General features: G+C 34.8%; 2 protein-coding genes across 4 annotated transcripts; both read left to right on the forward strand.

The window, feature by feature from the left end:
- The first annotated feature begins 4426 nt into the window (after nt 1–4426).
- LOC113357342 (nuclear transcription factor Y subunit C-2-like) lies at nt 4427–10159 on the forward strand. Of its 3 annotated transcripts, none has more exons than XM_026600719.1 (3): nt 4427–4590; nt 7501–8372; nt 9879–10159. In XM_026600719.1, exon 2 carries the CDS (start codon nt 7532–7534, stop codon nt 8327–8329), a length of 798 nt encoding a protein of 265 aa, XP_026456504.1. In that variant the 5' UTR covers nt 4427–4590; nt 7501–7531; the 3' UTR covers nt 8330–8372; nt 9879–10159. The 3 variants fall into 3 exon arrangements, with proteins under 3 accessions (XP_026456504.1, XP_026456503.1, XP_026456505.1); XM_026600718.1 differs by lacking the exon at nt 9879–10159 and adding an exon at nt 9213–9447; XM_026600720.1 differs by lacking the exon at nt 9879–10159 and adding an exon at nt 8743–9106.
- A 928-nt stretch (nt 10160–11087) lies between these two features.
- Nucleotides 11088–13167, forward strand: LOC113357344 (probable F-box protein At2g36090). Its single transcript, XM_026600721.1, has 2 exons — nt 11088–11366; nt 11801–13167. The coding sequence occupies exon 2, from the start codon at nt 11815–11817 to the stop codon at nt 12940–12942; it is 1128 nt and encodes a 375-aa protein (XP_026456506.1). The 5' UTR covers nt 11088–11366; nt 11801–11814; the 3' UTR covers nt 12943–13167.
- Nucleotides 13168–23464: the final 10297 nt, after the last annotated feature.

The following is a 23464-nucleotide window of genomic DNA, read 5'->3' on the forward strand; positions in this document are numbered from 1 at the left end:
GATCTCATCCACAACTAAGAGTTTCTACGACCCAAAGTCGAAAACTTATAAACAAACCTGTCTTACATAGATATGTTTATTCTGATAGATAAATCTGTGTCCCACAAAAGTACCTATGAAGTTTTATTCCGTCTTATGATAAATCAAGGTGAATAGGAACCAATTCATAATCCAGTCTTATACTCCCGAAGAGCATCCTAGAAATATGAATCACCTCACAATAACTTGACTATATGGTGGTAGAAGAAGTTACTGCAGAATCACAAAGTATGTGACAAAGAACTTTGTGACTATTTTTTATATCGTACCTATCGGAGATAAATCTCAAGCAAATCTTAGAGAACATAGTACTCAACACGATATAACAAGTAAGATCAGAATACGCAACTACAGAGAAAATAGTTGGATCTGGCTTCATGAATCCCAAATGAAGTCTTCAAGTTGTTAACCTAATGGGGTTTTGGAAAAACCTGGGTTTAAGGAGAATCGACTCTAATTTGCAACTAGGACACAGGAAAGTGTTGGGATTAGGTTTTCCAGTTGCTAGAGTTTTCCCTTATATAGTCTTTCAAATCAGGGTTTGCTTAAAGTCAAAGCTAAGATAACTTAGTAACAAAGTATTCAATATTCACCGCTAAATGAACTCCTGATTTAAGATTCAAGCGAAGTCTTCTTTAAAATAAAGCAATCATTCCCCACTGTTAGATGGTCTTAGCTTACACACAAACGAAATATACTTTCATTTAGATATGGGTAACCATTACTAAACGTGTATATTTAGTTGGCTCAATAACAGTTAACCAAAGTTAGCCACATGAACACTTTTGTCTTAACCTCATTCATCTAACACTTCTAGATCAAATATGATGACCAATCAATCACTAAACATAATCAAATGATTTTTTGTTTCACATAGAGTTGGTCAATTGTTCACTATCTCATAAAATAATATCTGAACAAATTGAAACAAAATTAGATTGATTTGTAATTGTACAAAGTACTTATACAATAATCAATTCATGAACATTAAGCCACGGTTTGCAAAGATTGCTTTCCTTAATTTATTAATGTTTAATTCATGAGTATGAGAATCATACTTAACTGATTTTAGAACTTAAACCACTGTGTTCGCCATACTTAACTGATTTTAGAACTTAAACCATTGTGTTCGCAAACCAGGTACGCGAACAGCAGCTCCGGATCTTGGTATGTCCATCCGTTCACAAACTAGGTACGCGAACAACAGTCACGGACCCAACTCAGGTAGAACCATTCGCATACTAGGTACGAAAAAAAGGTTCCCGGACCTTTACAGGTAAAACCGTTCGCATACTAGGTACGCAAACAAGGTTCCCGGACCTGAATCATAACAATAAAGTTCGCATACTAGGTAGGCATACCGTGCTGTATCCAGACATGGTTAATTGTTCTAATCATTGAAACATCCTTAGAAGATGACAATAACTGTCTCACACAAACTATTAGCTTCAAGTAATTTTCAAGTGATCTAATGATCAATACGAAACTTTACAAGTCCATATCAAATGATTGTCTCACACAAATCATGTAAGATGTTTCAAGGCAATTTTCACATGATCATCTTTGGACTTAATAGTTAGTTTCCAACAAATAAATTGTTTCTAACTAAACTCGTCAAGAATAATGATAAACATAGTCAAAGCAAAAAGCTTCCAACACATATTTCTAGAAATAGATAAGCGAGATAAACTGAGCTCGAAATATCAAATGTGTATAATGTAAAAGTATATATATCTATATGACTTATTCTTATTAGAAGATAAAATAGAATAGACTTCTGAGTGATAGATAATTTTTAATCTCCACAAACCTTTTGTTGATGAAGTTCCTCCAAGCTCTCCTAAGTATATCTTCGTCTCCAATCGATGAACGCCGTGAAGTTTAAAGCTCAATTACACATTTTATCCTAATCCGAGATATAGCTATAAGTAGACTAGAAATCAATATTATAGTTTTGATCAACTAAACTTGACAAACAAGCTTGAGATAGTAACGCTTGTGAGTTCGACCGAGCAGTGCTTTAACATCATCTACATGTAATTCTCTTATTCATATCATGCATAAATTTCCAAAAAGGCCGATGAGGTAAACAAGTTCATTCTGGTGAATATAAATCATACTTCGGACAATTTTCTCTTCTCCCTCTCTCTGATTCTCTTTTAGCCTCCATCAACCCCAACCGACTTAGAAGATAATCAGAAAAATCTAACTACATATCACTGAAGACCTGATCGGAGATTAGCGATTAGAGTGATAATCAAGATTATGATCTGACATTAAGGATTGTGTCCTAACATCATGAAGGATGTGCAATGGTAAATTCGACGTATCTTCAGACTGTCCAAAAAGAAAAACTCAATATGTTTATTCTTAGCAATAACAACAGTATAAAAGAAAAAAAAACATCAAAAATCGGATCTCTTTAGTCGAAATAGAAGCTTAACCATCAAAAGAGAAAACCAATCTTTTGTGTTTCTCAATAGTTTAACAAAGTTTAGTTTGGTAGTTGGTATTACCTTCACCACTCTAGTTACTATAACCAACGTAATCACTTGGCGAAACGGGGTTTAAAATTCACTGAGATAGCGGAGATTTCATTGAGATGTTGCAGAGATCAAGCCGAGACAATCTTAACATACTGAAATCTGGTAATAAAAACCAAAGCCAGCCCCAAAAAATCTTAACATACGTAGAACGTGCAAAATGCCTAATATATGTATTATGGATATAAAACTTAAAGATAAGGATTCCAACATTTCACCAAAAATCTTCACGGCATAAAGTTGTCCGGGCAACGACATCGAGACAAAATCAAGAACCAAAATTGAAGAAACCTGTTTTGAGGCATACTGAATTTTTTTGAGGCATACTAAATAATGCCAAAATAAGGTCACTAAATAAAAAACAACATCACCCCTTATCCACTCTTTTTGATAATGGCATAATTACCCTTACATAATTAGTGTTAATGATTGATTAAATTTGATTAATTAGGAATTCTAAGAATTGATTAAAAATTAAATTATTAGTGGTAAATTAGTAGAGAAATCAAATTTATGTGAGAGAATTGGGATTTTTGGGAGGAAGAATAAGAAGAAGTGAAAAAAACTTGGGTTTTAAGATTTTAGTGATTAGAAGTGACAAAAATGTGTGATTCAAATCAGAGGTAGACTTCTATACAAGGTTTAATGTCCTTTTTATAAGTTGAATCTGTCAAAAATTTGAATTTTTAAAACCCAGATCTACTGACCAGATGAACGGTTCGGCTGACAAGTTATCAGTCGAACTTTACTCTGTAACTCACGAATTTAGGTTCGACTGATTCGAACAAAATCATTGTTCGCCGAACCCAGGTGTATTTTCAAAAAACAGAGGTTCGGCTGACAAGTTATCGGCCGAACTTCACTCTGTAACAAACAAATTTAGGTTCGGTTGATTCGAACAAAATCTAGCAAAATCGCATTTGCCGAATATAGTATTTCTCTAAATCATATACTAGGTTCGGCTCAAAATTGATATTCCAAGATCAGCCGAACTGATCTTCTGAAAACCCTAATTTCATCTTTGAAATCATATTTTATCGATCAAACAAAATAAAATCAATCAAAAACAAGATGAGTTTGTTACAAATGCATTCTAAAATACATCTAGGAGCGATTGAGATTTGGATTTCGCACTCCAACATCGCTCGCTTCGATTCGTGTTTCCTTTGATTGATTGATTACTTGATTGAATTGCAGTCCAAGATGTTTAAATTTAAAGGTTATTTTAATTTTTAGGTTTTTGAAGATCAGGGCACTCTAGTAATTAGATTGTTTAAGGATATATAGGTAATTGCACCAACTTTAGGCACCCCTTATAAAACCACCCTAGATGGGATAATAAATAAGTATGCCTCAAAAAAAATTAAGTTTGCCTCAAAACAGGTTTCCAAAAAAATTGGGTATGCCTCAAAACAAGTTTCAAATTGAATCCATATGTGGAAATACTGATCACGGCTGAGGCCCATTGACAATGAAACTGTAACGTATGCCCAAATGCAATCAAGGAGCGTTATCTCCCAAATCCGGGACTTCATTAGAATTATCCACAAAACCAAGGGTACGACAGTCTAATGACAACAACCTTTTAGTCACGTGCGTGCCAAACTGGTCCATTACAAGGACAATTCCGGTAAATATCACCTAACCTTGCCTAATAAACAACCAGCTGTCGACATCCAATTAGCTGACCTTCACAGCTATTTCGATCTAACGAATCAAAAGAAACAAAAAACTCTGAGACATATAAAGGGGTAAAACTGCCATAAAATAAAAGGTTAGAAGACCTTTTCCCTTGCCCTTCCTGATTTCGACGAACCAAAACCTCGGTATAAAAAACAAGTCCAGTTGTCTCTTATTGTAACCCTAGATTTCGATTTCGGAGTGTTCAAACAAAACCAAAACAAAAAAAAACATTCTCTCTTCTAAAATCAGAAAGCAAGAAGGATCACTAAGATTTCTACAAGGGTTTCGAATCGGACGGAATCGACAAGGGTTTTTTTATTCGAAGGTGAGAGATTCTCTAGGGTTTTGTTTTATTCATGTTCGTTCGATTGTCTTTCTGCGTTTTTATTTATGGCATGTTTTTAGCAAAATCGTAGAATATTATTTGTATTTTAGCGCGATTAAGTGAGAAATTATTGCATCCTTGTTGGTTACAGAGTTCAGTGATTGATTTTGCAGTTTGTGATAGTGCGAGGCTGTGAGGTATAACCTCGTCTAGGCTTAGGAATAGAGAACAATGTTGGGGAATTCATAATTCGAATAAGTGCAATGGAGATAATGCTGTGCTTATAGTTTAAGACCTCAGACTTGTTTTTTGTTGTCTTCGTTACACACGGTAAATGAAAGTTCAATGGAGAAATGATCTGAAGTCTGCTCTTTATTATAAAGTATTATCTGTGATTTAAACAACATTTGAGGAAAGATCTTCCTTTAGCTGTAACAACTTATAAAACCAACTTGCTTGGGTGTCTTGGGTTAGGAGGTGTGGCAATTCTGACAAATACTAGCAGTCTTTCAGTGCTAAGTAGTATTGGATAGTATGCTAAAGGCCCCTTTTGTATGTATATATTTTTTTTTATTTTTGTTAGTATGGTTGAGTGGAGGAATATCAACGTCGTTTGTGTAAATTAGAGGCGATGCTTATGCAGTTTCAGTAACAATTGTGTGCTGATGAAGATGGTTACTAGTAGTTATTGAAAGTAGCATACTAGCTTGTTTGCTTTCATTTTTCTTTTTTTGTTGAAGGGATCTGTGGTTAAAAAGAAAATGTTGTTGTTCATTTCAATCTTGTGATACAAAGCTGATGTGTGAAGCCTGTCATACAAATGCTGAATACAAGAGAGCCCACATGACCGATACTACTAAGCACTTGAACACGTGTTTTGCTTATATGCTGTTTCTTTATATCCAGTTAACAAGCGACAGTTTCCTTACTTTGTATACATTCAACCTCTTTTTCAAACAATTACCCACTAGTTCGGTGTTGTTAGACAAGGAGCATTGCTCAACTTTCAGAACTAGAGCCCTTGGTGAGTGCATGCTCCTTTGTAGGGATTCATTTGAGTTTAGCTATTATGCATTAACCTCTATAGGTTGTTTTTGCTAGTAATTAGTATGATTCTTCTTCGTTTGTTTACACTGGTTTGGGTTTTCTGCTGTATATTCTTCATTACTGTCTTATGCTCATGGTTTGACGATCAGCCAATCTGGCTGCAAAATTCCAACAATGGAACAGGATCATAAGGTGTGATCTATCTGATCATCACTAGATTCGGGTGATTTGCCGGGATTTGGTTGATCCTTGCAAATGATAGAGAGAGAGGGAGGGAATCATGTTTTCTTCTTCCTCTTTCTTAATTTTTTATGCTTTTGTGTGTGTGGGGGGGGTGTTTTTCCTTTTGAGTATAGAAATTCTGCCAATCTATCGAGGTGGTATGTTTGTGATTATGTTGGTACTTACAATGATTATGGAGGTAAATCCGTCGTTCTTTTTTCGTGAGAAGAAGGAACATATTTCTTTTACTGGAGAATAAGAGCGGCCGCAGGATTTCTGCAATTTTTAGGATGTGGAAGGATGTTAAATAGTAAGGGTTTGAGATTTGATAGGGTAAGTATTGTAACTGTAGGAATAAAGTTTCAATAGGGCGGGTTTTACAAGAAAGGAGTTGTCTTCTTTACATAACGGGGAGAGCTTTTTCAACAGTTTTAATATTTACTTCCGTCTTTTTACAATAGATTTTATCGAAATGATGAGTTTTAGTTTTCAATTTTATATGTAAAACACATTTTAGTTCATGTATATCCTGATTGGGGTATCAAAAGGATCAGACTTAGTGTTGCTGATAATAAATTCTTCCACTAATCTCCAATTGAAGTGCCGTGGTTTGTTTGATATAAGATCGAGGTTAGGAAGACAACTATACAACCTCAGCACTAAGATAGAAATAATTGGTGCAAGACATTCTTAGTGTAATCGTCAAGATAAGTATGAAATGAATATTATGCCTTAAATATTTTTTGAAGTGGCTTAAGTTAAGGATCGACAGCAAGATCTTGTTAAGGTACTTTCTAATTTTGATAATGCAAAATGCAGTTTCCCTTTCAGTTGGTAATGATGGGTACGTGTTATTGAAATAGATTTGTTGGCGGATGGGAAGTTATTGTATTAGAGTTTTTGGTCCATGCTTGCTGGGTTGTTTTTAAGTTCGTATGATTTATGCCAACAGTGTTTCCATCCTTTACTTTGGCATTTTGGGTTTTATAGTTGGGAAGATATTACGGATTTCAGTTTTATCCGGAAGGATTGAAGATCTTATTATCTATGCTACTATATTCTAATGCGCCTAATCCTTGATTTTAGGGGTATAGAATTTAGACCTTGAGTAAATTTTCTTAGTTGGATTTCAAAGATAAATGCTGTCGAATATCTTAAATTGCATGTCAATGTCTACTATTTGAGATTTTTAGGGTTGTAGTTTATGGAGGTTTAATTTAGTTGTCTAAAATGTTCCTGGACTTTCCTGTATGACCATTACAGAAAACGTTCAGTTCCTTGTTTTTCTTTTGTTTTCCTTGGATATCAAATTTGAATCTGATGTTTGAACCCGGGGTTGTGTTTATATCTCGCGTATTTGTAACGCTCTTCACATGCATGCTATTTCCACTTTTCTGGAAATATGTTTCTCTGCACCTGTGAACCGTAAGTTGGCTCAGTTTCATAAGAAACTGATTTTTGATAGGTCCAAAGCATGATACATCTTTCTCGCTGTTGACAGCATCTAATATACGTGTTTTCCAGAAAGCAACTTCATCTCCTCTCCTATCTTTCGTTCTTCTTTATAAGTGAATAGCAGCTTCATCGATTACGTTGCATCTGACTTCAATGGAATTTTTTGTTGTTGGATGCTATATCCAGAAAGGCAGATTCTAGCTCCATTTCAGCTATAATGGATCAACAAGGACATGGACAGCCCCCAGCTGTGGGGATGGTTGCAAGTGCAGGTCAAATGCCATACGGGACAGCTCAATATCCATCTAACCAAATAATTGGGGCGCCTCCTGTAGGCTCTATCCAGTCTCCTGGCCAGACAGCCGGATTCTCTGCCTCCCAAGCCCAGCTTGTTCAACACCAACTTGCTTATCAGCAGGCCCACCAGCAGCAGCAACAGCAATTGCAGCAACACCTCCAGACCTTTTGGGCTAGCCAGTACCAAGAAATTGAACACACAACCGACTTCAAGAACCACAGTCTTCCATTAGCAAGAATTAAGAAAATCATGAAAGCAGATGAAGATGTAAGGATGATTGCAGCAGAGGCTCCAGTAATCTTTGCAAGGGCATGTGAGATGTTCATCTTGGAATTGACACTTCGTTCATGGAATCACACAGAAGAGAACAAACGTAGGACACTCCAAAAAAATGATATAGCTGCAGCAATTACAAGGACTGATATATTTGATTTTCTAGTTGATATTGTGCCAAGAGAGGATCTGAAAGAAGAGGGAATTGCGATGCCTAGAGCCGGGCCTGTGCCAGTTGGAGGTCCTTCTGAAGCTCTTTCTTATTATTATCCACCGCAGGTTGGAGCTGCAGGGATGATGATGGGTAAACCAGTATTAGATCCAACTTTGTATGGGCAACAATCTCATCCGTACATGCCTCAGCAGGTGTGGCCACAACCACCTGCGCAGCAGCAGCAACAGCAACAGCAACAACAACAACAACAACAACAACAAGATTCTTGATAAGGGAGGCGATTGGTGATTGGCTGATAAAATGCGTAATTATGTGAGTGCTATTTCTCTCAACCCCTTGCCGTTTGCTTCATTTGTGGTTAATTTACGTAATATGATTATTTTTTCATTTTCTTAGTCATCCAAGTTCTGGTTATAGTTTCTGTTGACATCATATTTGCCTGCCATCACGAGTTTATATAACCATCTTTTGCTAATCATAACACTGATTTTCTTTAAGTGACTTAACCTAGTAGGCTAGTAGGATAAGTTTCTTCCATGTAGATGCAGCAGGGTTCTGTGTCGTATGATATGGAAAATTGGTTAATGAAAATCTGTGTTATTCTCATACACGTTCATAAAAGTTTGGTTCCTTCTTCTGGAAAATCTCTTTGTTAAGTCCGTAATTGCTGTTTCTACTGCAGTATATGCAACAGTTGTATCCTAGATGATTAGATCTTCAGCAGTCGTATACAAATATAAAGGCTGAACGACAAATAGAGAGCCAAGAACCGGTGTCACAAGTTTCTTGATTAATTTTACATTCAATAATCAGTATGAAAATGTGCATCGAGTAAAAGGAAAATAAACCTAAGGACTATAGAAGAACTTTTTCCGGCAGGCTGTTAAGACAGGGTCATGCTCACATAGCATAATTAACAATCTGCATCTTCCTTTTTAGAAGCAGTAAAACACAAACAAAAAGTTGTGTTGATGTGTGATCGAATGTCATGTGGAAAGGGTTGTTTTGATCTAAACTAATGTTAAACTGTGATTCTTTTGTTGCTTTTGGCTGTGAATCTTTTGTTGCTTTTAGCGTTTCATTTCTTTTACAACATAGTTTTGTTTGCTCTTAACTTTGTTCTAAAGGTTTTGCGTGATTTTGGATAATCAGAACATTTGCAGTGGAAGAGAGCTGTTCCTTTTGAAATTACTCTTTTGTGCTTGTGGAGCTGGCAATATCTGCATGATCATTTTTAGTCTCCTCTTTAAGTTGATAAAGATTTAGCCAATTAATGAAATATAAATAGAATTAAGCAGTGTCTTGCTTTCTATTAAATAACAGAACCAACGGTGACTGCGGTTTACATGCTTATAAAGTTTGATTATAAATTTTCATTTTTCTTTCCTCTTGTTGGAATCATGCTAAATTTTTGCCTGGGAATGGTGTGATTGGAAAGAAGAAGGGAAATAGTGTAGATTTAACATGGGCATGGTGTTAGACCATGTCCATATACATGCAGAAGGTTTCATCTTATTATTATTACTATAGTAACCCACTTCAGCGGACATAAACATTACGTGGTTTCATTACATGATCTGTGAGTAAGGTTCCTCGAAAATCATTTTAGCTATACCAGTTATTCAGGAAAAAGATGAATAGACTTCTCTTGGTTGATAATTTTCTTATTTCATAGGCGGAAGAACATAGTAGAAGTCTTCAATTTGATTCATTACTTTGTATTTGATTATTGTTTTGGAACGAGATCGTGATGCGACTTCTAGTGGACTTGCAAGGTAAAAATATGAGTCTCACATTGCAAATTTGTTTTTTTTATAGGTTGCATGACAAAATTTGGGTTAGGTGCCAGGGGAAGTTTGAGGTCACATGATAGGATTTAGGTGCCAGGGGAAGTTTGGGGTGGTAGCACTAGGCCGGTTTTGGGTTGCCGGAAACTATTAGATCACATAATACTCTCAGCAGGTGTATGTAATTACCTTGCCGTCCCACTCCATTGGCTGGTAGTGATAAATGTTGTAATCTATGAGGAGATAACAGTTGCAAATATGCAAGGAATAGTTAGGTTGTTGAACTAGTTCTTCCATGAGGACAAAAGTTTGTTGAATACTATGTATGGAGGAGTATATTTACAAAATGCAAAGCTAATGTGTCCAAATATCCCTTTCTAGAGTACTCAAAGTAGGTTAACCATATCTACATTTTATACTTATTATAAGTGTTTACTTTAAGTTCGATCCAATTTCAGCTATTTCAGAAAAATCCATTTATAACAAAATTTTAAACCGGGCTCTTTTAGTTTCAAACCTAACTTCACTATTAAAAGATATGAATTTTTGAAGTAGATGGCTTGCGTCTTGCGGTCTGCTTTTTCTTTTTGTACTCCCGCGAAGTGCCGCATACTGCATAACTGCATGGCCATAGAACATGAGAACTATGGAAAATGATGGGAAGATCCGTTTCAGTACTTGTGCCGCATACTGCATGGCCATAGAACATGAGAACTATGGAAAATGATGAGAAGTTCCGTTTCAATACTTGTTCGTCTAAGCGTGGTGTAGTGAGTTTTAGACCCTTTGAATGCAGCACAAATGCTCATATGCTATGTCCATGACTTGGAGCATCTACAAAGCTAGGGGTCAAAGTTATCCTACGTAGAAGTTTGATCCTCTGATTAAATTTTCCTCGGCAAAATCATGAATCCCAACTATACTCTGAAACGAATGGTAAGTGAATTGACATATGATGTGATGATCAACCGATATCCAACGGTAATAATAATTGTCACAGCTTGGTCCATTATCACTACAATACTGGCCATTGAATCTCATTTGACACAATCTTAAGAAATTCAACTTACCTGTCTTAATTATGGCGGGAAAAATCGACCTCTTGTTCCACGTGGAAACACCTAACCACCGTGATGTTACCGGCTAACAACCAATCTTTTTCTTTTGTTTAATTGACGAGGGGTTTATGGTCATTTTACGAAGTGATTATACTCAAATAGGAATGCTCTTATTTTGCAGGCTAAACCCCTGAAAAATCTACTAGGGAGAAAGAACAAATGAGATGAGAAAATATAAGTAAACCCTAGTTTCTACCAATTTGCATATCTGAGAAAATATAAGTAAACCCTAGGGTTGAAGCTCCAGCAAATCCTGATTCTATCATGTAGAAATTCATCAATTTCGTCTGAACTTCATCAATAAAAGATCATATTTTTTGAAAATCTGATAATAGTTTGTCTGGAGATAATTTCTCAATTGAGGTTTCTGGAAAGGAAACCCATGCTGGGAAATCATTAAGGTAAGCTTTTATTCCATGGGTCTGTATTAGTTTCTTAAATTATCAAGTTTCTTTTTCATTGTGAGATTTTAGAAAATTGCACAAAAAATTAGTAACTTGAAAACATTTTGCTGTGGAATTAGTTCAAAGCCCACATAGAAAACGCGGCTAGCTGAATCCACAGACCATGGTCGGTGGAGCACATGTAGTGTGTCAAAAACTACTCCAAAGATTGCAGTTGTTGTCATTGTGCTCTAAGTTTTGAAGAACTAAAAGTATAAGGTTTTGATAGATTGGACAGGCAGATTTGTTCTATGTTGCTGTCTGTTTGAAGATTTTAACATACCTCTAGGCCCTAGCTGACAAGAAATAAGATTTTAATTCAAACGTCTTACTTTGATCTTCTTTATAAAGTGCCTAGGCTGACTTGTTCTGTTTTGCATTTTTTTTCCCAGTTCATCAGAAGACTATGGGAATATCTGTCATGGAGTCTGAAAGTGTGGCAATTTTATGCGGTGACCTTTTCCATGACATATTAGGCCGTCTTGATGGTACTACTTTGGCTACTGCGGCATGTGTTTGTGCCGCTTTCTGCTCCATCTCAAAGCAAGAGAAAATATGGGAAAATGTGTGTCACTCTCTCTGGCCTTGTACCAATAGGGATGATGTTAGGAGTTTGATTTTATCGATCGGAGGGTATAGAAAGTTCTATTCAGATTGCTTCCCGCTTATTGTTAACAAAGATGTTTGTCTTTCTCATTGGGACCCTTCTCTTGATTACCCAGAAGGATGGGCTGAGGCTGAATATTATGGTGACCTGGATGTGTTTAAAAGTATTTCACCTTCAGATTTCGTCTCTATAGTTGATGTAATTTACAAAGGCAAATCGATATATTCGAAAGTCCTCTGGGGAATTCCTGATTCCGATAGCATCAATGGTTGGTTTCGTAACTGCCCTTTCCGCGTTGATCTCTTAACCAATTCTGACAGAGAGCATGACCACCACGAAGTTACACTTTCGGTTGATGACGGGCTACCATCAGTTACATGCATTGAGAGAGAGAGAAAAGATGGTAAACTCTGGAAGGAACTATGTGATGGGATTAGACTTAGCTGGATTATTGTGAACAAGAAGTTGAAGCAGGCTGCTAATATCTCTAGCTGGATTCCACTTGGTGGACAAAGACATTGGCCGACTGACAGAGATTTCTTGATCCGTTTTGGTTCCATTCTTCCTGCAAAAGACATTCTTCCATGCCAGGTAGCAGAGTGCATCCTCGTTATGAAATTCCGGGTTGCATTAATCACAGATGGAGAAGGAAATCAAACAACGCTGGAATTGACTGAACTAAGTTTACAGCTAGAAGACATGGAAGGTTCTCATGTTAATGGAAGAAATAGTTTGCTTGTTCTAAAGGAAGCATTAAATTGCCGCCGGAGCAAAAATTATAGTGAGGTTTTAGAATCTTGTCATATTTACTCGAAGGTTCAGAGTGAATTAAAAGAAGAGAAAATGAGAAATGAGAGCCGTTTAGATAGACTATGTCTCTTAAGTGGAATTGCTGCATTTTTCTCTTTCTGCTATTACGTACTATGAAATTGAGCAACTTCATTGTTTCTGACATCCATCTGAAGATAGTTTCTGCGATATCCATCTGAAGAAAGTTTGGGGTACTTAACTTCTGTTCTCTCAAGCTTAGAGTGAATAGCATGTAGCTGCTAGTATTTTACCCTCTATGGAATGAATTCCTAAATTTGTACATTCTTACTCTATGCTCAATAGTAATGATTTATCTCACTAAATAACTAAGTTCTTCTGATTATTTTGTTGTGTAACGAAATTCTTAAGAACATAGAAATAGTCTCATGGAAATGAATGATATGTCATATACTCTGAAAGCCATTAACAAACAATTTTGAGCAAAGGTTGCATAAAATCATCAGCATACATAGTTGATATAATCGCATTCTGTTAGGAACTTGTAACTTTCATACAGTTCTTACTGAATAAATATTCTTACATACTCCTATGATGGGGGACCTAATTATGTTAATACATTAAGGTGTCGTACGTTTATTGACAATATCTCTGTTGAGAATTATGGCGATGCCAACGCCAAGGTCTCTGCGTACGCTAATGTCTGCACCTACGTCAAAGTTTGCATCTGCTGTGACGACATCTTGTCCTAATAGAAAATAATAATGCAGATTCTAATAGATTAGCATGAAGGCAAAATCATTCTCAAAGGCATTTATTTGCTTAGAATTAGATGTACTTTGTATGAATTATTAATACAAAGAGGTTAAATACTTACGGCTAGTAGTTGATACCATAATCACCAGGATATTAAGAAAAGCTGCAGAAAATATCTTGTTGATGAGACATTTTGCCATTTTTGATTCTATTTATCAACATAGAATTTGTTGATCTCTTTTAGAACTTTTCTGATTGATAGACCATCGAATTTATGAGAATTCTATGCACAACAATGTTCTAAAAGAAAATGTCTTTGCTTGTTTGAGTGCTTAGGTCCAATTCCATGGTGATGGTGTGCATGCGCACGTCTTACCCACATCTGCGCAGAGAGTGCTGAGGTCATTTTTTTGATCCAATGTTAGTAGCCTTGGATTAATGAAGTTTATATTTATCTTAGAACCAAGCAAACATTAAATGTTTATGTTATAAATAGGTGATAAAACAAATCTGGATCCATTTTCTTTTGACACTAGTCTGGAGATCAACTGAAATGTCAACTAAGCCGTGTAAGGGTTTAGGAGAATTTGCATGAGTTGTAGGAGTATTTAGCAGTGGCAATTAAGGCCCTGATCTAGTGTTTTACATTAAAAAATCTGCTTAAAGCAGTGGCATAATAAGAGTATTTAGCACCTCAACTAGCTTAGATTAGTCATAAATGAAGTCGGTGGTTACTGTGATTCATATTATTATAACCTTAGATTAGATTTGATTAATTGATTACAATCATGACATTAATGTTAAGTATAGGGATTGCGCCACATGAACATGTGATTAGCTCCAAAATGTTTTGTTGTGTGGTTGTCATTCCTTATTAGACGCAAACATCAAATTATTTAAGCAAAAAACATACACCATGACTAATGTACATTTATATTAATAAGATAAGATAGTCTTGGTTTGTCATTAAGTATGCTTTAATGCATCATCATGTATAATACTATAGTTCACTGGTTGTGTTTTTAGCTAACTTTTTCCACTAAATCATCAATCATGAAATCTTATGACTATTGCCTTTAAACTACATTAGTATTATTAGAGTATTAGAGCATGGTAATTGGGAACTGCACCGAGACCATGGTTAACTAGGCTGTATGGAGCATTTCTCGTGGAATTCGGTAATCTTCTGGTATAGACTTGAAAGTAATTGGGGGATTCCCATTAGAGGACAAAAAGGTCACCCAATCCTAATTTGGATTACCCCTTATCCAAATATTTTGGTAATGCCTAATCTACCCCTTATCTAATTAGTGATAATCTCATTTAATTAGTGATAATCTCACTTAATTAGTGCAAAATTTTAAAATCAAAAGTTTAAAATCAAAATCATTGTTTTTTTCCAAATTTGTACGAAAAGTCGTCATGAAATTTTTAAAAAATTAACGACCCTCAAGAGTCGTCGTTGTTTCAGTGACGACTCTAAGCAGTCGTTAGTGTTCCAAAACGACCCTCAAGAGTCATCATTGTTTTAGTGACGACTCTAGACAGTCGTTAATGTTCAACTACGCATATGACGACCCTTTAATGTATTCCGCCATTAATGAATCTTTAAAGAAGATAACGACTCTTTTATAAGCAATAACGACTATTTAGAGTCGTCATTGAAACAATGACGACTGCTGAGGGTCGTTTTCGGAACAATAACGACTGTTTAAAGTCGTCATTGAAACAATGACGACTCTTGGGGGTCGTTATTTTTTAAAAAATTTCATGACGACTTTTCATACAAATTTGAGCCAAAAATATTTTTTTCGCAAACATAAAATTCAAAAAAAAGAAAAATTGATTTTAAAATTTTAATTAAAAAAAAAAAAAATAAGGGGTAAAACAGTATTTTCAATTTACTATTGATACGCCCTTAAAAATTTTGGGATGCAAACAAAATTGGTGAGGCCCCCAAATATTTTCCAGGCCCCCAATTGAGCCCTGCAAATTAGTCGTAGTGGACCTTATGGTATGATTTGTAGGGCAACAAGCTTTCCATAAGCACTACAGTACTATTTTTCATATATGGAATTTGAAATTCGGAGAGGACAACAAAATTCCAGGGTCCACCGGTGTCTTCAACAACACTTCTTAATCCGAAAACAATCTCTCTCTCCTTGTCAAATGTGAAATTAGCAGCAGGCTTGATGGTGATACGTGACAGCAAATGTTCATACACGTCGGTACGATATATATATCGGTACTATTGGGTCTCATCTTTCTTTCGAATCAATTATTCTTCTCGATTATCACATGATTCCTACGCGAAGAAGATCTTTAGCCACCTAAAACCTTTGATATCCATGGACGTTGTTCGCGAAAAATTAATTGTATCCATACTTTAACAAATGGTTGCCAAACATGACAGGACTACAATTGGCGTCCTCATTAAGCCGTGGTGCGACTGCAATGCGTTACAATCTCCAATACGCGACAGTCAACAAGGATCGAGACTTTCCTGCGAGTATTGACGGAAGTTCCGCTGTAAGCATCAGGAGGATAGGCATTGAGATAGGTAAACCAGTGGCTGGCTGTACGCGTCCTGTACTCTATCAGAAATTTGCAACACGTTATGCATAACCAATGCGACAAGAACTGGTTTGTTTTTGAAATTTAGTATATAAGTCATAGTTTAGTTTAATACTTAATTAGTGGACCTCTCATATTGTGATCTTTTTGGTAAGAATCTTCCATGACCACTACTAGCAGTATTTTGCAGGTCCACTGGTGCCGTGTTAGCATTCTAATACTTTAAATGCTATTTCCTTTTCAAAATGAAAAGTTAGCAGCAACCTCAGATGGAGATTTGTAACAGCAAATTAATGTCGATAATCGACTTTGGGCCTTTCTAACAAATTGTCATTGTAGTCAAAGAAGCGGCCAGTGAATGACTTGAAATGATCTCTAGGAGGAGGTCCAGTTCATTCATTCCCCTCCATTTCTGTTTGGCTTTTCTTTATCTTTAACCAGTCCAATCACTGGATTTGGGATGTTTTCCCTTCGGAAAGAGAATAGTTATTAGAGATCTAGGAGATAACCTAAAAAGCCATTAAGCTAAAAAAAGATTATTTTTGGAGTGAAAAGTTGCGCTGGAATTTTCTTGCAGAGAAAGCTTTATAGATTTGGATAAATTTTGTTTTGTTCTGCTTTCTTTAATCGTGGTTAGGAGCATAAGAGGTGGTAAAAGCGTAACAAATGTAAAGTTTTCATCCATAAATGAGATTTTTATTGAGTCTGACTCTTACTAATCAAAGTGTCCACCTCACCATTACAGTCCTCTTTAATTTTTTCAACCTGGAAGTCGGCAAAGCCAGAGAGAGTTCTCTTTTCTTTTCCTCCTTTATTGACGTGGATTGATGTAGAACAATTACATGTTCAAGATATCCGGGCCAATACCGGGCCGGTTGATTCGAGTCTGCATCTGGATTCTAAGATTGGGCACATTAACAATTTAGGACCCAATGGGTATTATCGAACTGGACCCGAAGTCTTAACATGTCCAAATGGTAGTATGTATCAACTACGCTGCGCCTGCTAGGACAATAGTAGCAGCTCCAGCTCCAATTGTTTGAAATTGCTCTGATACTCCTCACATGTAGGACATATGAGTATTTTCAGACCTTCCCTTATAGGACAAGAAATTATGATGACCCGGTCGCGAGAGTACGATATATTGGTGTAAAAGATTGAGTAGTAGCTATCAAAGAGATGCTAAGCCTGCCGCCAACGCTTTGCGGGTCGTATTCGTCTGATCCAACAGTTTCGCACGGATATAGATCTCCTTTCGTCGTCAACCGGGATCCCTTGTCTTGTATCTAAGATCTCTTCCATTGCTTGTTGATCTCCTACCCGATTTATATATTCATTCTTTAATTCATCGTTTTTGTAAAACTTTAGATATTTTATTGGTTTTACTTTTGATTTTTTTCGTTTTTCGTTTTGTTCTTACACTTCTTTGTTTAGAACATCTATAAAGAAATAATAATACATTTTTATAAAAATAATTTGGATCCAAGCCAAAAAGAGCTAGATATTAAGTTTCTGGAAGAAAAAAAATTGATGGTTTTCATCCAACGGGTACCCAGAATCGATGGTCGCCCGAAATTATTATTGAGTCCGGTCTGGGTCCATTGGTACCTTGATAGACCCGTACCCATTGACAAAATTTAAGAGTAGGAATGATGGAGCAAAGTCCATCTATTCTCCCAATGCAGAATATTTTCTACAATGTTTAACACCTAGGTCTACTTTAGTAATGTAAACTATTTATTAACAAACTCGAACTTAATAAAATCAAAATAATTTGCTGACCACTGATAGTCATATAGAATAACATTGATGAACCAGACAATTTAGTTAGTTTTATTTAAAAGATAAGACATAACGCATGAATGATACAATGCCTTATATAAAAGGCTAGAGATTGTAACAAATAATTGGCGACAAACCAATTATAGGAGTCAACAAAAAATGAAAAGTAGTTACATGACAGTTGTTAAGACGGAAAACTGTATATAGCAGCACCCATTGACAATTGTTGAGGAAGCCTCTCTAACTCACAAGTTTGCGAGTCCCCTAGGAATGACAAAAATGCTCAGTTTGTCCCTCAAAAGCTCAAATTTGGAGGTTGATAGGCTCTTAGTAAAAAAATATGCAACCTGAGAACGTATGGAGATGTAAAAGACTTTCAGAATTGTAGATTAAATGAGTTTGATGACGAAGTTAACGTCAATTGCAACATGCTTCATTCTAATGTGCAATAATGAATTAAAAACAAGAGCAATTGCACTCTTATTATCACGATCAGAAAAGGATAAACACGAAGGAAAATTTTAATAATTAACAAACTCATATATAATACTTACAGTTGGAGTATGAGCTAAGGATCCATATTTCGTTTCAGTCGAATTCCTAGCGATGGTTGATTATTTCTGTGAGGACCAAGAAATATATTTAAAACAAAAAAAAAATACACAGAACCACTGGTAGATCTTAAATTATTTGGATTCCCCACGCAATCATAATGACAAAAAAGTGCATGCATTCCTTTCTGTAGAACAACATTAAAGTCACTTGTGTCTTTTATATACTTGAAATCCTTTTTGCCGCGATAAAATGTGTTGTAGTTGGTTTGCTCATCTTGTAATTCAGAGAATCAATATTGTGCACTATGTTTAAATGAACTTTAGAAATGTCGGATTCTATGATGAATCAGAGTAAAACAAGAAAACATTTCAAAGTAAAAAAGGAAGAAGAGAGAAGACAAATGGAAATCGGGTTATTTCTAGCTCTAGCACCATGAAGAATTGTTGAGAAAAGGTAAATCAATCTTATTGATTAAACAAGAAAAAATTATTGAAGAAATAATAAACTATTATTCAGTATTAGGTTCAATCACGCCTACTTTTCCAAACTCTGATACCAATTCTTGGGCACCATAAAAGAAAAGGGACACAAGATCACAAAGTACAGTTGGTGATTTGAACCAAATAGCGATAAATAATAAGAAAGACAAAAGATAAACAACCACACACAAGATTTATGTGGTTCACCTTTACAGGCTACATCGACGACCAACACCACCAGAAAAACTTCCATTAATCAAAGATCATTACATGCTCTTTCAGCAACCCTAGACAAGAGACAAAGAGTTAATAAAACATACTCGAGAATACCATTAAAAAAAACATAAAAATCAACTCTTTAAACTATTTTTGAAACCAGGATCATGTCTTCTCTTCTACACCTTCTTCATAGATGTTATTAATGGAGGTGGAACATGAAAACATTATATACTTGGTTTATTACAAAACACTAAATTCCAAATACTAGAACACCAAAATCCTCTCTCTACAAGTTTTTATCTCACATAATTATTGGCCCTCATGGTAGCACTCAACGCTCCCTAACAAAAAGGCCAAATTCCTAAGCACAAGGATTTACTATTTTTTCTTTTTCTCCTAGGTTGGATGTCTACAAAGATACAATTCTAGTCCTATGTATAGAGAACACAAACTTGACCACCAAGTATGAGTATGCTATTAAGAAACTAAACTCTTTATTAAACTCTATCAAACCTAGATTAGCAAGTCCAACTCAATGTGGGAATGGTCCTGAATTAGGTTTCCTAATATCCTGTCAAGTTTCCATGAATATAACTCAGTAATAAAATTCAGAAGTATTAACCCGATAAAAAGTCTTGGTATAGTATTTCATCCCCAGAGAACAAGGGATATTAGTCTTAGGAATCCTCACAAATAAAATATTACGGTACTTACAAAACTTGCATGGGAAATGTTAAATGAATATGAAAAAATTTGTGCTAAAATCCTTAAACAATTATTTCCTTAAAACTAATCATTTTCTAAAAAAAAAAGAAGAATTATATGGATTCATGTACGTGGAAAGGTATAAAAATAATCTAGATGTGATAAAAATCCAACCATTTCCAATAAAATAATAAGATCTATTATTAAAATCTGGACCAAATTTTGGCTTCCAGGCAAAGAAGAAATAATTAATCGTGTTTTTATAGATGATCATAATAATCCCGTAACAATCAACCAACTGTTTGATGCTAATCGAAGCTGGAGTATACAAACTATTAAAAATTACTTTGAACCAAGCCTCAATAGTATTATCAAATTATTCTTTTGACGCAAAGCATGAGTAAATTCTTTAGAAAAAAAGTAGTGAAGCTCACAAAGAACTGAAGACACTGAAAACTAGACAAATAGGCAAAATAGTTGTTACATAATGAAAGCATGCAAGTTTCTTATCACCGTGTCAAGAGACTGACACTGAAAATTTTAAACTTTGAAACTTTGAAAAAAATACCAATTGAATAACAAACATTTTACATCATTAATTAGTCTTTCAGTGATTCTATACTTTATGAGGAATGTTCTTTCACCAAATAGAACCAAGAATCATGTCCTATAACCTCCATGTTTCCCACTTCTTTTGAATCTTTTCCATTCCCAAGTGAAACTTTCGACAAAGATTGGAAAAACCAAATAAATGCCAATTTATAAAAATAGTTCCATAAGCTTGTAAACACTTCAGACTGCAGAAAAATGTGAGAAATTAGATTATGTTTCCTTCATACATAAGATGGAACCATTAATCAAAATTTCGTCTCTTAATCTCTCTGAAGGGGAGCTGCTTAGTAACATAAGTTCCACTTAAAAAAACAAAAAAATATTTATACCTCTTTATATTTTGTTATTTGACCCAACATGTGGGAAATGAGGACCTTGAATCAGATTTAGCATTTGAGAAACTCATCAATTTCATTACTCGTAAGAAACTATGCAGAAATTAAAATTTCAGTATGTTGTTTCTTCTGACATTAAACCATTTTCTTTAGAGTATGATTCTTACGCTTTCAGATCTTGTTAACTCAAGTTTATTACATCAAGTGTTTCAGGCAATGATATAATTATATGGATATTAACTCCACCATGGGAAGTATACACACATTCAACATATAAAATAATTACAGATTATAAAAAAACCAAGAAACAATAAAAATTTTAAAGACAACTCTAGACACTTGACTCCCTCCCAAAAATAAAAATCTTTTACTGATAAGTAGTATCAAGAATGTTACCGCTAAGAAAATAAGCATTCTTGTCTTTGGTGTAAACTATGTAATACAGATACTTGTGAAAATGAAATTCATCATCTTGTTAAATGGAACTTTATTAAAACCATTTGGTTTGATATCTCCTTACCTATGCTTTCAAACTGTAATCAACAGAGACATCAAGAACAAGTTATAATCTTGGTTAAATGATCACTTAGTCAAACACTAATTTTCTAAAATCACCTTTGTAATTTAGTCTGTTTGGAAATATATGAATTCGATCATCTTTAAAACTATTCTGTAATTCAGAAACAATCCAATTATAAGCTCAGTTAAACTAGTTGTTATATAACAGAATATCAGAATTATGGAACAATAGTCTAATTATGGTTGGATAATCTCTCTTAACTTATTATTTTGGAATTTGACTGTATTGTGGATTTGCTATTTTTATTTCTGACAACATATGGACATTATAGAGCAGGGGCGAGATGGGTTGCCTTCTCTTTGAATGTTGAAGCAAAAACCTTCCTAGAGATCCTAAAGTGTATTAGTGAACTGAAGATCACTTCCTTTTGCATTAGAAGTGATTGTTTGAACCTCGTCAATATGATGAAAACAAAATCAAATATGCGGTCAAACCCTTCTTGGAGATTCTCCATCCCTTTTTTTTTCTCGCTGCATTATGTGTTTGTACAATTTTACAGTACGATAGTAATAACGATGGTGAACGATACAGACTGAACTAACCATTTCAAATTACGAAGCAAATTCCTTGAGTTAAATTCTTAGAATTTATGTTCTTTTTAATTTTTCCACCATCACATACAAGTGTATGGATGGTTAACAATAATTCATTTATTTTCTAATTTTTCATCCTGATCTTCACCATTCATCTACTGGCACCTTGATGGGGAAAATTAAATTTAAAATTAAGTCAGAAATTTAACAGAGCGTTTGGATACTTCTTACTTCTGCTTCCCAAGAAACAGAAGTGCTTTTCAGTATTTAGAAGCAACATCGCTTCAAAAATGGAATAATTTAGAATCAACAATATTTTGCTTCACAAAAAATCAATAGCTCCCACTGCATTGAATTAAGTGTTTTGTTTACAAAAAAATACACTTAGCAAAGCCCGGCTAAATTGGGACCTATGTCCATTAATTTGGGCCTACACTACAGGACAAAAAAATAATAATTAAGAGATGAAACTACCAACTTACCCTTTATCAAATACTAATACTACAAATGTGTCCCCATTAAATTCTAATCATAAAATTAAAAATTAAAAATTAAAATCAAAATCATAAAACTCAAATCATAAAATTAAAAACCAAAACCAAAACCAAACCTAAAATTATAAAATTAAAAACTAAAACTAAAATCAAAATCAAAATCAAATTTATTTTCATCTCCACTTCAACTGATTCTTCTTCTCAATTTAAACTAGGTTTTAATAATATGCAATCGCTCAAAAATTGAAATTTTTGAAATCAAACTTTTCCGGGTTTACCAGAATCGGTTAACGTTAATGTACATGTGACCCGATTGTCCTGGATATGTTTTTTTGTTCGAGAAATTTGAACCAGAATCGATCAATGTTAATGTCCACATAGCTCGATTGTCTACCATTTGAATTCATAACTGCTTAGCCCATAATCGGATTACATTAGCACTTATAAAAACCGATTATTGATGTATAACGCTAGAATCGGATTTTATATGTGTGTCGAGTAAACCGATTGTTGTAAGAAAAAATTCACAATTTTTTTGTATCTTTTTTTTGTTAGAATCGGATTACATGAGCACTTTTATAAACCGATTCCTGTTGTGCAATGTCAATAATCGGTTTTTATGTCTGTATCGTGTAAACCGATTCTGGTTATACCCAAATTGAAAATGAGTATGAGTATGATTTTACACAATTTCAAAACGAGTATGATTTCATACTCAATCTCAAAATGAGTATATGAATTTATATACGAACTGAAATCGAGTATGAAATCATACTCATTTTCAGGTCGAGTATGATTTCAATTATGTTTGATTTTTTTTTTTCCCATAATCGGTTTTTTGTGTACATTTGTAAAATCCGATTCTGGTTATTTTTTGTGAATTGAAAAAATCAACCCTGAATCGGTTTATGAGAGCACCAACATATACCGATTCTGGTTTGATTTTTCTCAAAAAATAAATAAATCACGTTTTGATGAAGAATCAAGATTAGTTAATTTTTAGTTTAATTTGATTAAACATCAATTAATTACCCTATTACCATAATTAATCAAGGGG

Source organism: Papaver somniferum, chromosome 3 (assembly GCF_003573695.1).
Source record: "Papaver somniferum cultivar HN1 chromosome 3, ASM357369v1, whole genome shotgun sequence".
Taxonomy (NCBI): Eukaryota; Viridiplantae; Streptophyta; class Magnoliopsida; order Ranunculales; family Papaveraceae; genus Papaver; species Papaver somniferum.

Coding starts and splice junctions, on each gene's coding strand:
- LOC113357342 (XM_026600719.1), top strand. CDS start 7,532: ATGGATCAACAAGGACATGGACAGCCCCCAGCTGTGGGGATGGTTGCA.
- LOC113357344 (XM_026600721.1), top strand. CDS start 11,815: ATGGGAATATCTGTCATGGAGTCTGAAAGTGTGGCAATTTTATGCGGT.